This window comes from Columba livia, chromosome 8 (assembly GCF_036013475.1).
Source record: "Columba livia isolate bColLiv1 breed racing homer chromosome 8, bColLiv1.pat.W.v2, whole genome shotgun sequence".
NCBI classification, from domain to species: Eukaryota; Metazoa; Chordata; class Aves; order Columbiformes; family Columbidae; genus Columba; species Columba livia.
The window spans coordinates 323,177-340,108 of NC_088609.1; the positions used below are offsets into that span (position 1 = coordinate 323,177).

The 16,932-nt window shown below is 40.4% G+C and overlaps 1 protein-coding gene across 3 annotated transcripts in view; it reads left to right on the forward strand.

Annotated features, from left to right (window-relative positions):
* EPS15 (epidermal growth factor receptor pathway substrate 15) overlaps window positions 1-16,478 on the forward strand; it is a 49,723-nt gene extending 33,245 nt beyond the window's left edge. For 2 of the 3 annotated variants that reach the window (XM_065071387.1, XM_065071389.1), the window contains 10 exons: window positions 993-1,190; window positions 1,736-1,813; window positions 2,120-2,210; window positions 3,646-3,681; window positions 4,558-4,694; window positions 5,817-5,886; window positions 7,013-7,086; window positions 7,599-7,761; window positions 12,548-12,726; window positions 14,600-16,478. In XM_065071387.1, the coding sequence (XP_064927459.1) occupies window positions 993-1,190; window positions 1,736-1,813; window positions 2,120-2,210; window positions 3,646-3,681; window positions 4,558-4,694; window positions 5,817-5,886; window positions 7,013-7,086; window positions 7,599-7,761; window positions 12,548-12,726; window positions 14,600-14,746 (1,173 nt within the window). In that variant the 3' untranslated portion in view covers window positions 14,747-16,478. Of the gene's footprint in view, window positions 1-992; window positions 1,191-1,735; window positions 1,814-2,119; window positions 2,211-3,645; window positions 3,682-4,557; window positions 4,695-5,816; window positions 5,887-7,012; window positions 7,087-7,598; window positions 7,762-12,547; window positions 12,727-13,289; window positions 13,327-14,599 lie in introns of all 3 variants that reach the window. The other variant, XM_065071388.1, reaches the window with a different exon arrangement.
* Window positions 16,479-16,932: the final 454 nt, after the last annotated feature.

Genomic DNA, 16,932 nt, shown 5'->3' on the forward strand with positions numbered 1-16,932 from the left:
ATTTTTCCATTGTTCCATCACAGGTAGAGAGCAGGTTGTGCTATTTTAATATACTAGCAACAGGTCCTTGCAATGAACAGATTTGAGGTTGATAATGGAAGGGGTTGTGCCTGACTGTACTACAGACATTGGGGTTTTGATAGTTTTTATGTCAGTACTCTTGGTTTTATTGCTCTTGGCTCACAAATAATGAACCATAGGTTGGTCTGAGGTCAGTGTATTTGAAAGACTCCTGGTGTTGCCTTTGCTGCCACCGGACTTGTGACGCATACCAAGGCAAGGCAAACTCCATTAGGTGACTGCCGTAGCAGAAGTCAGTGGGATCTGGACACCTAAACATCTGAACTGTGTTCATCCTTCTGCGTAATCCGCCCAATCCAAGAATCCCTTCGTGACCGACAAGTTGGTTGTAAAGTTTGCTGGGAGGCACTGCATTAGGCATATTGCTGAAATAATAACATGTGATTGTAACGTCCACTTAGGAAGACGTACTGTGGATTTTGTGGACTCCAAAGGTCGTGTGGGAGGAGATAATGAACTTGTGACTTTTCTTCTTGGAAGATGAGAATTCTGATAAAGCAGCCTTTTTAATTTAGAGTTTAAGGCAATTGCAAATACATAATTTAAAAAAACAAACAAAACACACAAAAGCTCAAACAAAACCAAACACCATCCCAAACAAACAAAAAACCTCATTCTTCTTATGAGTTGGAGTAGGAACAAAGCAAGAAGTCTTGGTGTTGGCAGTGGTGCAGTCCGCTTCCTCTGCTGGAGAAGGTTCTCAGATCTGTCCTTCAACCACGTTATATCTCTTCTAAATTGGATTTGTGTTCATCTCTCAAATTTCATCCTTCGATTGAAAGAACATGGTTTTTATAATATTTGTTTTTGGAAATAAGAATTTCAGATACATAACTTCCATCTCATAGTTAAGGGAGGCTGGCTTCTGTGTGCTGCCATCCTGATGTGTATATACATTTATGTGTTTACAGGTGCAGACAAAGCTTCTCGAGCTCAAAGAGTTGGAAAACAACCAGTCTAGTTGGCACTCTGAGCCACATAATACACTTGTTAATGGAACTGCGGATCATTCTAGTCTTAGCAACAGCAGCAGTGAAACTGCGAACCTTAATGAGAACGCTGAAAGGGAAAGTATAGCAGAAGATGAACAAATAAACAGTGTGTCTCCAGTGAGTAGTGTTTTGCCTGTTTGATCGTGATGCAATGCAGCTGTGAAGTTGGAACAAGTCAAGAATGTATCGAGATTGCTGAAACATAGTCCCTCAGAATAACACCCTGAAATTCACTTGTGCCAGTGTTTAAAAATATCATCAATCTGAAATTTGATAAGCAGAAAAGGATGCAATTTTAGCTTGCCTAGAAAGTGTCAATAAAAAAATTTGTTTGTTTCCAAGCAAAATACCGTAAATTGAATAGTAGAATTAACATTAAAGGAAAGCAGGAATAGTACAGAAATAGTACAGAAAATCTAAAGCTGCCTTGCTTTAAATGTGCCCCCGTATGTCCCAGTAGATTCTTGATTGATTTTCTTTTTTAAACTTTCACAAGATTTATGGAACATTTTGTTGTGTTCTACAATAAGTAAGAACCTCTTGAAGTATCCTTTAGTATGTTTTTAGCTATTTAATACTTAAAATGGTGTGTATTCTGTGATTCTGTATCAAGTAGTCTGCTGTTTACTTCGTTGTGGTGAATTGCTTTTGTCCCTCTACAGGTGAGGAATAGTCCTGAAACAACAGCCCCTGTTGTGGAGGAAGAGAAGGAGACCCCAGCTGCAACTGCTCCCAAAAAAGTGAGTTTCTTCAGGTTTGGAGGAGGAAAAGTAAATGAACTGTTTCAGGCTTGTATCACGTAACTTGCATGATGGTCGCAGAACAACAGAAAAATAAAATTGTCACTTATTTTTATTTAGAGTGTGATGTCATGAAAACGTTTCATCTCATGTAGCAGGCAACTCTGTTGATGAATTTTGTAGAATTCTAGCTGTCCCTTTTTTCAGCCTTAACAAACCACTAAATGGTAACACAAGACGATGTGTTTTTCATCCTGCACATCTTACAAATTTAATTCCTTTCTCTCCTTCTATTTCATTGCCCAGGAAGATCCATTTGATGCTGAATCTCATCCGTTGCCTGATCTAGTTTCTGAAGCCAGCTTAGAGTTCTTCCAGTCTGACCCTTTTGTTGACAGTAAGTGAACTTTTCTAGGTGCACATTTGCAGAAACAGGTCTTGTATGAACACATCTCAGACTGATCGTCACCTTGGAACTGCTCTTTATAGAAGAAATGTGGAGGTGTTTGGGTGACAGGAGTGTGGAGCCAAGAGCGTTACAAAAATAGAAATGATGGAGAGTTCAGGTTGTTTGTCCTTCCTTCATCTGGACTCTCTAATTACCTGTGAAAATTGAATTTTTAGAATATTTTCTTTTCTTTCCCCTTTCTTTCTGCCCCGCTCCCTGGAGGTTGCCTTTTCCGCTCAAAGGGGTGGGCATACTTGCGATGACATGTGCTGTCGCTCGTCTAATTTGCAGCCCAGATCCACAACCAGATCAGCCGAGGGTGCAGTGAGCTGTGGGGTGGGGAGGGCGTGGGTGGTTGAGAGGGAATGGCTGTGGCCTACTTGTGGTGGGTTTGGCACTCGGAGAACGGTGACGTGGGACTGCACCATCTGTGTGTCCTGCGGAAGTGCTGTGCTTTATTTTCAGAACTTGCCACTTACGAATGCTGCTGCTCTGATTTTTATTTTTCCTTTTATGTTGGAAGAAGTGATCTGTCTATGTGGAGCCACTTGGAGAAGGGGAGTTAATTTGGATTAACTGCTGAAGCAGATGTTTTCAGCCACTTTAATATGATTTTACATGCTTTCAGAATCAACATGGTCTGATCAATTTAGCTCTTATCGCTTCAGAGGGAAAATAAGCTAAATTTGTTTCAGATCACTTGGCTTCTGAAATAATGTCAGTGCATATTTAATACTTCTAATGGATAAATCAAACTACTTTAAAACAGCTTGAATGTTTTTGTGTAGATATTGTTTGATTTTTTGTTGATAGCGAAGTGGTCCTACTCACAGCACTTGACACGGCCTTTCTTCCAGAGAAGCTGCATCTGTTAGTCACCAGTCTCGTGGGCTTTGTGTGCTCAGCGATGTTCCGGGGTAGAAACCTACAGCTAAGAGAAGATACATCGGTGTCTCTTAGAGGTGGATGAGGGAGCAGAAGTGATACAAATAGCACCACCTCTTCAGTACAGGAATGAGCACTTGGGTGCTACCATCCACGGCACCTGTCAGAATTAATCAAAACTGGGACTAAACTTCTGTCAGTGGTTTGTCTGGATTACAGTGCTGGTAAATACTGCATAATGTGGGTGTTTACTGACAGTAGCCAACAGAAATGTATCTTTGAGATGGCTGCTTTTGTGTGTGTTTCATGGTGGTAAGGAATTACTTAATGAACATTTGCTTTGTCTAATGCTGGTTCTTGTAGTTCCACTGAAAATAGTGGAACTGTTCCTCTGAGGGAGAGTTGTTTAAATTCTAGCTCTAGAAATGAGTTCGTATCCAAAAGGCTTCCAACGGAGGACATGCTGCATGCTAAGTTACTTTTTTCTTTTCTAAAACAGGTGATCCCTTCAAAGATGACCCTTTTGGGAAAATTGGTAAGTAACTTTGTAGCTTCTAATGTGTTTGTTTTTCTAAACGATTCCTGCTCAGAGAGTATGTGGGGGGAAGAAAGTGTCACCACATTCAGCACAACAAAGATGGAAATGTCCCAAAAGTCACCGTAGGATAGATAAACTTACGGCAGTAGCAGCTGGCTGCTGGTATTAAAGCTCTTCAGAGAAGCCCGTTGCCGGTGAAGTTCTCTCGCTGTTAGAAGTATCTTCAGTTGGGATTTGAGTGTGTGAAAGTGGTGAACAGGAGGCCAAAACTCTCGCTGCCTTTCTTGTATGGAAACAGGTAGGACCGTACTCCTTTAAAGGCTCTTAACTTACCAACTTTCTTTAGAACGAAATATTGAAAAGGTGGGAAGTCTCCCCAGGTGGACAGGCTGTATAGGCAACATCATTGCGTTCTCTTCTTGGTCCTGAACAGAGTTACTGGTGATGAAGCAGCAAAATGGCTGGTAGGAAGGCTCTAGCAAAATAACATTGTGCACCAGGTGCCAAATAAAAGACCATCCATTTTGTTTGGGGAGTGAGGGAGAGGAGGGTAGGAGAGTTCTGAGAAACACCAGCCTTTGTAAAATGCTTCATTTTTAGGGGGCTTGGTTGAAGAATCTCTGTGCCCAGGTGATTCTGGAACTGAACCACTGGCAGCATCCAGAGTTTTAATGATGTGCAGAAAGTGCTGGCTTGTCTAATGTTTTGAATCACAGAATACAAATTGGTTAGAGATTAATTTCATACTTCAGAGATCCTTGGTCTTAAGTGTGTCACCATCTTGCAGTATGAAAAAAGCAATATAATGTTTAGGTTTTAAATATCAAGCTTAGTTAAGGTGGCAGAAATGTTAATGAGATGTCTGCCTTTCAGATCCCTTTGGTGGTGATCCCTTCAAAGGCTCAGATCCTTTTGCAGCTGACTGTTTTTTCAAACAATCCTCCAGTGATCCTTTTGTGACTGCTGGCACTGATCCATTTAGCACTGCAGACAACAGCAATAGTATCACAGTAAGTTTGGTAGCATTTCTTTTAATTCCTTCTGTAGATGAGTTGGACAAAATAACCTTTTTTGTACATTGGGACACACCTTAAAAAGCTGATATTCGGAAATCATATAGGTAAAAGGTTACCTCTTCCCCCATGGCTTTGTCTTGTCTTTTATGTCCTATTTTCTAGACGTAGTTACAGATGAAACAAAAGCAAAAACAAAAACATTTTTTAAATGTTTCAGTGTGGAGCTTTATTGCTTTATTGTAACAACATTTGAGAATCAAGAACTAAGCTCTATTGGTAGCTGGCAGAACTTACTGAACATTGAAAGAAACCCGAGACTGATCTTGCCAAGTTATGTTGAGACATTTGACTTTTGCCTCCAAAGCTTGTAGGATCAATAAGTACGTTACGTATCTTATCTGAAATCTGATGTGGTATGGGGTTTCCCCTCTGAAAAGACAAATCGTTGTATAGGTGTATGTTGCTTGGGTTCTGTTGGGTTTTCTGTGGTTTTGTTTATTTGTTGGTTTGTTTTGGTTTTGGTTTGTGGGTGGGTTTTTTTGTCTGTTTTTTTAATACGAGTCACCGAAGCCCTCTCATAATGTGGAGTTTCTTACTGAACGTACCCCTTTCAGGTATACTTGGGTATATCTTTCAGCTATTCACATTACAACTAAGCAGTTATGGATTAGTCTTGAGCCTGTAATAAGGTAGAGTTGGGCATGAAACCTTCTCTGGTGTAGGATGGAACTTGATGAGCATGAGATAATATTTAGGGCTGATAGCCAAACAATCTAAGAAGCTGAAATTCTTCATGTCATAAGTTTGTCTCTTATCCTTTTGCCATCTCCTTTCCTTCTCAGTTCTGCTTCTGCTCATTCTTCACTTCCAGTTTTGTGTGTGTGTAAAATGGGTAGAAGTATACGCACATATTTTATATTTTTTCTTTTGAAAGCATTAGTTGCTGTTTTGAGGAGGAGTTTCTGTTGACAGTCTTGTTTACTGATACTGGTAAAGGCTACTTCCATAATACTTTATCTTAAAACTTCTAAGTTAAGATAGTGATTGTAGTCTTAGAAATAGGAATGTTTTAAGCTGCAAAACAAATTTCCCTCCAAAGACATTTTTTAATTTTAGACAGAGATATCAAAGAAGAATGACCCTTTTGCTCCTGGTGGAACAACTGTTACTACATCAAATGATCCAGGTAAAAGCAGATTATACATGTCAGACTTCCCGGGGTTTATTTTTATTTTGTTTTGCTCGTTTTTGTTTCTAGTCTTTTAACTGAATTTGCAATGGAGCGTTTTAGGGATTTCCTACATTTCCTGGATTTTCATGTAAAGTATGACATAAGGTGCAAGTTTGCAGGGGGGTATTTTTATAAAGTAAAACTGTCTCATATCTGCAGTGCGTATCACCGAACGCTGATACTGCTGAGATGTTCCTCTGCCTTACCAAACACTGGTGAAATATCCTGATCTGAGTGTTGGACTCTTTGAATGGTTGTGCTGCTACCCATTTGGATTGTTTTAAAACATTTCATGTTACTTTCTAAGTAACATACAAGATAGATGTGGCATAGAACGAGTACTTCATCAAGAATTGTTGCTGTTAAAGTTTGTCCCTTCGGTTTCGCTACGATCCTCTCTCATCTGAGAGATAAAGATGTTTTGGAGAAGACTCTAATCTGCTATTTTCCCAAGTTGCACTGACAATGATAATACAAAACATTAATCTGTGTGTGATTTCATGTTGTAAACCTGTTCAGGTAAATTGTAGGGAACAAAATGCTGTTTTCTGGAGATGCAGAAGCGAGTATTGGTAAAGCCAATGGACTTCTTGCTCTACAGTACAATAGCAGGTTTTACATATTTTGAGGCACATAAGAATGCGAAGATACTATTGGAGTAGATTGAGAGTATATGAGGTTTAGATAATTTATTTCACAAGTGATCCTACAGTCAGAAGTTTGTTCTTGTTCATGTTTTTATATATATATATATATATATATATATGTCTCTGTATGTATATGGCTGTATGCACACAAAAAAGTACCTCTGTGTGTATACATACATGTATCTCAGTGAAACATCCAGTAGTATGGTTATTTGATTCTTTCAGTGGAATCTCGGTACTTCTTTTGAATTACTCCCTGTTCAGGAGAATTATTTTTAACTAGTAACTTAAAAGTTTCCACTTCATAAAATATTTCACTTGAATTAGTCTGTACTGCAAAATATGTAACTGTTGCGTTCTTGTTGTAGGGTTTTTGTCAACCTCTAAAATATTTAACTTTTAATTTCATTCTGACTTGATTTCTGTGTATTTAGCTACCGACCCCTTTGCCTCTGTGTTCGGAAATGAATCCTTCGGAGGCGGCTTTGACTTCAGCACGCTGTCAAAGGTATATGAAGCTGCTGCTGTTCATAGAAAATACATGAAACTCTGTGGTACCAAGACGTAGGTTACTCTCTCTGCCACCAGTTCTGTTACTTTTTTGCCGCTACTAAAAATGTATAAGGGCCGACTTCCTTGGAAGAAAGGTCTTTATAGTGCATTGTCCTGCAGTTCCACTGGAAAGAATGCAATGCAATCTTTGTGGCTTTATAATTAATTTCTCTGTATTTGAAGTGATATTATAATTACTTAAGGGAAAAAAAATGAGTTTAACAGGAGCTGTATTACTTTTGCGTGTGTAACTGCACTCAGCTTTCTATTGCTGTGCACAGTAACCATTCTGGATTTTTCGTTATTTCTAATCTCCTCAAGTATGTGGATGATGTTAAAAACAAACAGAAGTGTTTGCTTTTTGCATTAGTCCAGCCTTTTAGTTCTAAATAAATATTGCATGATGAGAAGGGGAAGCATGCTAGAATTGCACTGAAAATGTGGATGTTGCTGTTTTCTTTGTTGAAGGCCAACAACGAGGATCCCTTTAGCTCTTCCACATCGGGTTCTGCCAACAGCGTGATCATAACTAAAAACTTAATTGAGGAACCACCAGCTAAAAATGAGGATGTTCCTCCTGCATTGCCCCCGAAAACAGGAACACCCACAAGGCCCTGCCCACCACCCCCTGGTAAGAGCGGACACAGATGTTGTTGGCAATTAGTTGCTTTGATATTGGCAGTAGGTCGGTAATTGTGCGGGGATGGTCAAGTGTCTGAATTTAGAATGCATGAGCAAGGTGTGAAATAAGTCTGTTCCTCATCTTGGGCGGTTTCCTCAGTTGAATTTTTCATGGTGTTTGGGATCATAGGCTGGTTTGATTTTGTTGTTGGTTTTTTTTTCCTTGAAGAAAGAAAGGATTTAGAAAACAAGCAAAAACAGAGTTATTACAAGTATCTGCAAGCACATAGCTTGGCTGCAAATGAAATGGTTACTAATGTGACACATTGTGAATCTGGCATTAAATTATGCGTGAAGTGTGTTCTATTCATTGCAAACCCTTTAGTTTTAATGCAAAATGAGTTAAATAGGGTTAAATGACTGCCTCAGGCTTTCAGATGAGCGTCTTCCCAGCGGCCTGTGTCAGTGAACCTGGCCAGTGCCGTAGTCAAAAAACCCGAGTTTGCTGGGCTGTTTCGTGTTCAGCGAGAGCTGAGTGCTCTGGTCTTCTCTGACACAAACCACCCTGCTCTCCCGAAAAGGCCGTGGTTATCAGAGACAACGACACCTTCTTGTGGTTGCAACAAGCCCGTGTTACAGCAGGCTCCTCACTCTCAATTGGTTTTTTTGCATAGATTGGAAAATATATTGCTAGTATTCCGTTTTAAGTTTCTGTGCTTAGTTTCATTTGCTTTAAAAACTACTGCATCTTTTTACTATTATCCTATATGGATGAATGTTTTGGAAAACTGTAGCATGAAACTTAAACGTGTATTCATCTTTTTCCTTAGAAGAAGTGAAACACAGTATATGTCGGAGTATTAATAGTAGAGTTTAAACTGAGGTGTTTAATTTCTGATGTTGGTGTGAGAATTGGTTCATGTTCTTGCCTTGCAAGTAGTCAGTTTCATTTTAAATAACATTAAAACAGTTGACAAGTGACGGTAATTTGAATATTTCATAGCATTTCCTCTTACCCTGGTCCTTACTTAAAACACAAAAAGGATTTATGAACCCGTTGTATAGGAGCGGCTATGCTGTGGTGAACAGATGCACTTTCAGAGTGGAACAGCAGCATCCTTATCAATGGATGACCAGAAAAAAGTGGCCTGTTTTCATTTGCACGTGTTCAAAATGGTTCTGTGGTTACCTTGATAACCATTCCAAATAATTAATTTTCCTAATGGAAATATGAAATAATAGAGTTTTCAATACTCAGAGATGCAAGGAGAGCCATTAATAAAACCTCTGCACTGGACTTCCGCAGGGCAGATGTTTGCCTATTCAGAAGTCTGGTTCAGAGCACACCCTGGGAAACAATGCTTGAAAACAAGGGGCCCAGGAGGGTCGGACACGCTTCAGGCAGGAGGTTTGAGCGCACAGGACCAGGCTGTACCAGTGCGCCGAAAGGCTCGCCGGCGGGGAAGACAACCGGCTCAGCGAAACAGGGAGATTCTGAAGGAAATCAGAAATAAAAAGAGAGTTTACTGACTGTGAAGAAAGGGCTGGCTGTTTCTGAAGAATTTATGAAAGTGGCTAGATCATGCAGAAAAAAAATCAGGGAAACAAAAGTGCAATTTGAAGTTAACTTGGCCAATTCTGTCAGGGATAATAAAAAGTCCTTCTTTAAATACGTTAATAACAAAAGGTGGGGCAAGGAAAACCTCCATTCTCTGTTGGACTTTGAGGGAAATATAGTTAATAAACATGAGGAGAAAGCTTAATACCTACTTTGCCTCAGTTTCTACCAGTAAGACAGGTGGCCCTCAGGACAACTCAGCTCTGGAGCTGGTTGACAGAGATAGGAAGCCAGATAGCCCCCTTGTATTCCAGGAGGAAACAGTTGGTGATTTACTGAGCCCTCTGGATCCTCACAAGTCATTGGGACCAGCCGGGATCCATCCTGGGGTGGTGATGGAGCTAGCAGAAGAGCTCGCCAAGCCGCTCTCCATCATCTCCCAACAGTCCTGGCTCACCGGGGAGGTCCCATATGATTGGAAATTGGCAAATATTACCCCAGTCCACAAAAAGGGCTGCAGAGCTGACCCTGGCAGCTCCAGGCCTGTCAGCCTGAGCTCGGTGCCTGGCAGGGTTGTGGAGCAGATCATCCTGAACGCAATCACACAGCACCTTCAGCATGGACAAGCGATCAGACCCAGCCAGCATGGGTTTAGGAGGGGCAGGTCCTGTCTGACCAACCTGATCTCCTTTTATGATCAGGTGACTCACCTGGTAGATGAGGGGAAAGCCGTGGATGTGGTCTATCTGGACTTCAGCAAGGCCTTTGACACTGTCTCCCATAATACACTCTTGCACAAGCTGGTAGCCCATGGCTTGGACAAGTGCACTCTATGCTGGGTTAAGAACTGGCTGGAGGGCCGGGCCCAGAGAGTGCTGGTGAATGGGGCTGCATCCAGCTGGCGGCCAGTCACTGGTGGTGTTCCCCAGGGGTCAGTGTTGGGTCCAGTCCTGTTTAACATCTTTATTGATGATTTAGATGAGGGGATTGAGACCATCATCAGCAAATTTGCTGATGACACCGAGTTGGGAGGGAGTGTGGAGCTGCTGGAAGGCAGGAGGGCTCTGCAGAGGGATCTGGATAGACTGGAAAAATGGGCTGATTCCAATGGGCTGAAGTTCAACAAGGCCAAATGCCGGGTGCTGCCCTTTGGCCACAACAACCCCTGCAGCGCTCCAGGCTGGGCACAGAGTGGCTGGAGAGCAGTCAGACAGAAAGGGACCTGGGGACTAATGGACAGGAAGCTCAACATGAGCCAACAGTGTGCCCAGGTGGCCAAGAAGGCCAACGGTATCCTGTCCTGTATCCAAACCAGCGTGGTCAGCAGGACAAGGGCAGTGATCCTTCCCCTGTGCTCTGCACTGGGGAGGCCACACCTGGAGTATTGTGTTCAGTTCTGGGCCCCTCAGCTCAGGAAAGAGATTGAAGTGCTGGAGCGGGTCCAGAGAAGAGCAACACGACTGGTGAAGGGACTGGAACACAAGACCCATGGGGAGAGGCTGAGGGAGCTGGGCTTGTTTAGTCTGGAGAAGAGGAGGCTTAGAGCTGAGCTCAGCACTCTCTAGAACTACCTGAAGGGCAGTTCTAGCCAGGTGGGGATTGGGCTCTTCTCCCAGGCATCAGCAATAGGACAAGGGGCCATGGGCTTCAACTCTGCCAGGGGAAATTGAGGCTGGGGATGAGAAAGCAATTCTGTGCAGAGAGAGTGGTCAGGATTGGAATGGCTGCCCAGGGAGGTGCTGGACTCACCGTCCTGGAGGTTTTGAAACTGAGATTGGACATGGCACTTAGTGCCATGATCTAGTCAATGGACTGGAGTTGGACCAAGGGTTGGACTGGATGATCTTTGAGGTCTTTTCCAACCCAGTTGATTCTGTGATATAAAATGGAGATACTTAAGTGTATTTGTTTTTAATTACTCCCTTGGTCTGAATCAAAACAAGGGAATGTTTTTTCAAAGAAATGCCCCAAAATGTTTCTCTTAATTCATCACGCTACTGGGAAGTGCGCGGAGCTGTTCGCATCCCTCTAAAATTATTGCTTTTCTAGATAGTTTAAACACCCTCACTTCACGATTTTTTGGGGCAGATTTAGGGGTTATATACTTCATATTCTTACACTTACTAGTCCGTCCCACATAGAAATAAAATTCCTTAGCTGTCACTTGAAGCTGCTTCTCCCACATTATTCAAGAAAAAGTGCGCGTTGTTTGTCAGTAACTGATCACCAGCGGGTGAAAGCCACCGCACCAAGGTTATCTGCCAAGTGCCCAAACCTTACATTCTCTAAATCACTGCCCAATTACAATCTCTTTTGGTCTATGAAAGAATGTTTAGACTAACTTGCAGCAGTGATATGCAAAACAATAAGCACTTTAGTTTGATTCTGCAGTTTAAAAAAGCAACAGAACCAAGTTTTAAAATATGGCCATTTTAAGTGTGGAACCACTTGCAGAACCCGCTAATTGAAATCAAGAAACTGCAATGAAACCTTTTCTGTAAGCAGTAAAATACAGAGCGAATGATGGGATGAAATTCAGCTCAACTGTTCTTGGAAGTATTTGGGTTCATGTCTTCAAGGGTGTTGAAAGCTGACTGGGGTTAAGCTGAAAAAAGAACAAAGTGGGCGCTTGTGCCTGATTCTGTCTTATCTGCAGCTACTTAAGCAAGGATTAACAAAATAGTTAAGCCTGTGATTGCTTGTTACCATAGTCCTTCATTCTGTTAGTTTAAAAACTACAGAAGTGCCAGGTGTTAGGATAGTGAGGGGACATGGTGTTTTGAAGATTTACAAGTATGTTTCTGGTTTCTGAATGAAACTGTGTTAACTTGATCCAAACAAATAATAGAAGAGTCTGGCTGGAATGATCATGGACAGTTGATAAGTAGAAGACAAAAGGACTGTCGACAGAATAGGGGCTCAAGGCTATTAGAAATTGTCTTCCCAAAATAGTTGGTCAGTACATAATGGTGTTCTTGAGTCATTAACATACACATGTTCTTTTCTACCTGATCACCCGTTCAGACACCGTGGACTGTACCGTTTTGGTTTGGTTTCTTGTTGTAGTTGGCAGCCCTTCCTCTGAAGTATCTGCAAGTCCACTAAGTTACTAGAAGGGGTTGCATTCCGAGTAGCTTTTGAATTTGGGGGGGCTTGGGGTTGTGTTTTTGTTTTTTACTATTTCTGGCACGTTATTACTTGCTATCTTAAATTTATTTTAAATTCGTTTTAATCTAAGGGAAGAGACCGACCAGTCAAATGGACTCTTCAGATTCCTTTAAACCGAGAGACCCATTTCAGCCGTTCCCCGCCCCGGACACTCCCGAAGAACAAGCAGCAGACCTGTTCTCTGACCCGTTTGCTCCCACCAGCGCCAGTAAGGAGCCTGACCCCAACAATTTTGCAAACTTCAGTACTGTGAGTAAACACTTTAAACGTTTGTTTCAGTGTAATGACAGCTCTGAATTGTTCACGCTGAAGACTTCAGTGTAATTTAAAATATTAAGAAGTATCCCATTTACAAAAGGGATCTCGTTTCCAGTTAAAACAGTACTTGCATTTTGTTTACAGCTGAGGCTGTCCTAAAACAAAATGCTGCAAAATGTTGTAGTTAATGTTTAAATTGTATTGTTTTTATGGGTTTTTTCATGGAAGCCTCCTAGCTTTTAGAAAAAATATCTATGTTCTAGGAACTATCCATTTTATAAGATTGTGCAGCAGATTTACATTACACATCTATAACAAGCACACTGTTAACTATCCAATTAAAAATAAAGCAAAAGGTGTGATTTTAATTTAGCTGTCACTGAACTGTTTGGTCATAATTTCAGTGTCCTGAAATATTGATAAGCAGCCTCATAACAGTGTGTGCTGATGAAATATAATGCGATGAGTTTTGAATGGCTAGTAAATTCCAGGTGTATGTACAAAATAAATAAAAGGTAGTAAGTGTCTCTTTATAACCAGAATCCATTCCATAGAAGTCGTGGTGTCCAAGCAGTAGAAGCAAATCTAAAGGTTTGTGCATGCCTATATATATATTTATTTATTTCTTTTTCTCTTGAGCTCTTGCAAATAGGAATTTTGAAAGACGTTATCTCACTTTCGAGCTTGATACCTGTTAAATGCAATTTGCATTTACAGTATCTCGATCATAGTGCTTTTCACTTTCGGGCCTAATAAACTATGTGCTCGATTGAAGCGAACTGAGGATCGACAGGCTCTCCGAACTGACTTGCGCTGGCTCATGTCTCGTGGCATGGTGATTTCTCAAATGCTGTTATTGATCACTGTTAGTAGTTCGAGGGACTGAGAAGCCACTTTGAAGGACAAAATGGGAAATGTGGAGGAGAAAGCAAAAATAACAATTATCTTTATGAAGGAAAAAGTATTCCAGCTGCGATTACTGAAAATACTAAGTGAACTATAGAGAAACTCAAGCTTTTCTGTATTTATTTCCCAAAGAAGCAGCTCAACGCATAAACTAGCCGGAGCATATAACGATAACCCTTTCAGACTTAACACTGGGACATGGATGAAGACACGGGCTTCACCTGCCGCTTACCTCTTGTGCATGCCGACTAGAAACAAACTTTAGCGTAACCTTTTTTATTTTATTTAAGATAATACACTTACCTGTCTCTGATTTGTAATCGTTGTACCACAGAAGTCTCATTCACATTCTGTTCACATCGATGTACGTGGAATGTTCTTGGTTTTCCCCTCTTGTATCACCCTGACCTTTCTCTGTTTTACCACGAGGCTTCCGACTGTACAGTCACCTTGTTATTTTGCTGCTTCTTAGCAGAAGCACTTTTCATCTGCACAGTTAAACAGAGGCATTCTACAGCTAATTTTTGCAGTCATTGCCACCTGGAAAAATCATCCCTACTGAAAGCGTGGTGAATCAGGATGTCCCACAGTGTGGGCAGGGGTGTGTTTTGCAAAGTGTTCTGATTTATTCAATATTTTTCTTATATAGACTGGTTTTTATCCAGAATAGTTTGAATTTAAATTATAGCACTTTCTACTCAGTAGCTTTTTTGAAACTTAATACTGAATTTTGAAACATGGTGTATTTCATAGAAATACATCAATTGGGTGGCTTCAATGCAGTCCTTAATAGTTAAGCTTTAGGGTTAATAGTGTACTAAAATTAAAAAGTAATATTTGAAGACTAGAAAGAAACAGTATTTTGAAAAACTGTAATTGTCCCTTAAACCAAGGACTTGGACAGTATTAGTGATCATTGTATTGTTGATCTGGTTTATTTTGTCTTTTAAAAATGCAGTATTCTACTGAGGAAGACATGATTGAATGGGCTAAGAGGGAAAGTGAGAGAGAAGAGAAAGAGCGATTGGCAAGACTGAAACAGCAAGAGCAAGAAGACTTGGAACTGGCTATTGCACTCAGTAAATCTGAAATATCAGAAGCATGAAGTTTAGATAAGATTTTGTCTGATGTCAACTGTTTTGTCCCTGTTCCTGAATACCTAACCTATTTAAATGTTAATCAGAAAATACATATATACAAGAAACTATGAGAAGGTTAAAAATTTCTGAAAGTGGTGTAAATGTTTCTGCAAAATTCAATCCTTTTGGTTATTGTTTGAGTAACTGTTAAGTTTAGCATTCAGTTTCTCTCGAGTTTTCAGGAGAACAAAGTAATCTTCCCAGCTGTAAGCAAATTAGTTGAAAATGCAGATAGCAAGGTTGTAGTTTGACTGTAATCTGTCAGCAGTTGGTAACCGAGCATGAAGTGAACACAGCGATTATTCTGCAGGGCTGACTGTCTCCTGTCAAGCAGTTAGTCGTTTGAAACCTTTTCTCCTTCTGAAGAGATTTTAGTAATGCCAGAGTTGTGGAGTGCTTTATTTTACACATATGCATATAGATTTTCCTCTCATTGAGGACTCCGTGTTTGGATTTGAAATAACAATCTTCATGGAGATTCTTCTTAAGTCAGAAAGAGTGAGACTTTCTGAAACCTTTAATGCTTTCCTTGCATGGTCATAGGTTTTAAGACAGACCTGCTATTTTGTTTTATAAAGCAATTAATTTTAAGATTCATATACATTTACTGTTGGCCAAAATGACTGTCAGAATATGAGACCCTGCTGCTATTTGAGCCACTCTTACCTGTGAAATATGCAGCTGAACTGGCAAGTTAATAAGTTCAATTTGAAATAGGATTGAGAATAGAAAGAAAAACCAGTCTGCTTTTTGTTTAAAAAACCCACCACAGTTGTTTTCTGTGTATGTAATTTATTGATGCCAACTGATAGTTGCACCTTAAACTGAATGATTTCTTTATGGTCACTGAGTCAGAGTAGGGTTAATAGAATGTTAGTGAAAATAACTTATTGTTCATTTTGAAAGAAATCTTATTCTGGAGAACCAGTTTCATTAAATTCGTTGCAAGAAGAATAATCTTTGCCCTGTGTAAGAGGAATGGATGGCGGCAGCATGAACACCAAGAGGGATTTTTCCTTGCACTTTTGACCTGTGGTGTTTCTGATGGGGCAGCTGGAGAGTTGGGACACACAGCGCGGGGAGGACGGGGAGGACTCGGCCGCGCTCCCGTGTGTTTAAGCTCTTCCCATTACCCTCAGTGCTGCTGTTGCACCAGTTTGAGGGTAGTTTTCAATTTTTCAGGAAAAATGGGCAACCTGACTGGGATTTTTTTTGCACTGGGAAATTATCATTTAAACACCTGCTCAAAAAAAGTAACTTAAAATTTTGCAAGTATTAAATAGTAATAACTTATCTATACATCTTTGTAATGAGTGTACACTAATCTTTCAAATCATATGATTAACTGGATTACATAGTTTCCTATCTTTTGTTAAAAATGTATACTCAGTGGACCAACATAATGTTATATGTATATATTATATATATATTCCTGCTTTCCATTAGGGAATTTAAAGTTTTGAGTCACTTGATGTTACATTTCATGTTACTGACTCTGACTATAGTACTTTTACTCGGACACCAACAAACTGCTGCTGTGAGCTAAATGGCATTACTTTATGAAGTTTTAACTTTTTTTTTAAACAAAAAAACTCGTTCAGGTGGGATTAGCCTCTATTTATAGATTCCATTTTGTTTAAAAATTCTAACAATAGCCTGTAATTATAAAGAAATAAAGTTTAAGTACATAAGTGTGAACTGTTTGCCTAATTTTTTGAAAGGGTACTGAGCTGTAAAGCAACATGCAACTGTAGTGCAGACCATGTCAGGTGTTTGATTGGAGTCTGCTGGGAGTGGGTTGATTTTCCTGGCTGTCACTTGCGCCATTAGGAGTTGTGGCAACTTCAGAGAAAATTCAGGCTGCTCTTGTCTGAGGATTTTTGCCATCACGAGGGTTGCAGAGCCCAAATGTTTTGATAATAAAGATTTAGCTGTGAAGGTATTCTACATAAGCATCTTCTGCTGGCTGCTGCCAGCATTCAGGGCTTAAGACATCCTTAGTTAGGGCTTAAGACATCCTTAGTTGGACCCAACATATGACTCTTCTAAATGTGTCTGTCGGCTTAATGTCACCTGTATGTCAAGGTACAGATTGCTTGTCCAGAGGTTTAGGAATCCAGCAGCCCTTTACAGGTGTCTTTGATCCTCTTGG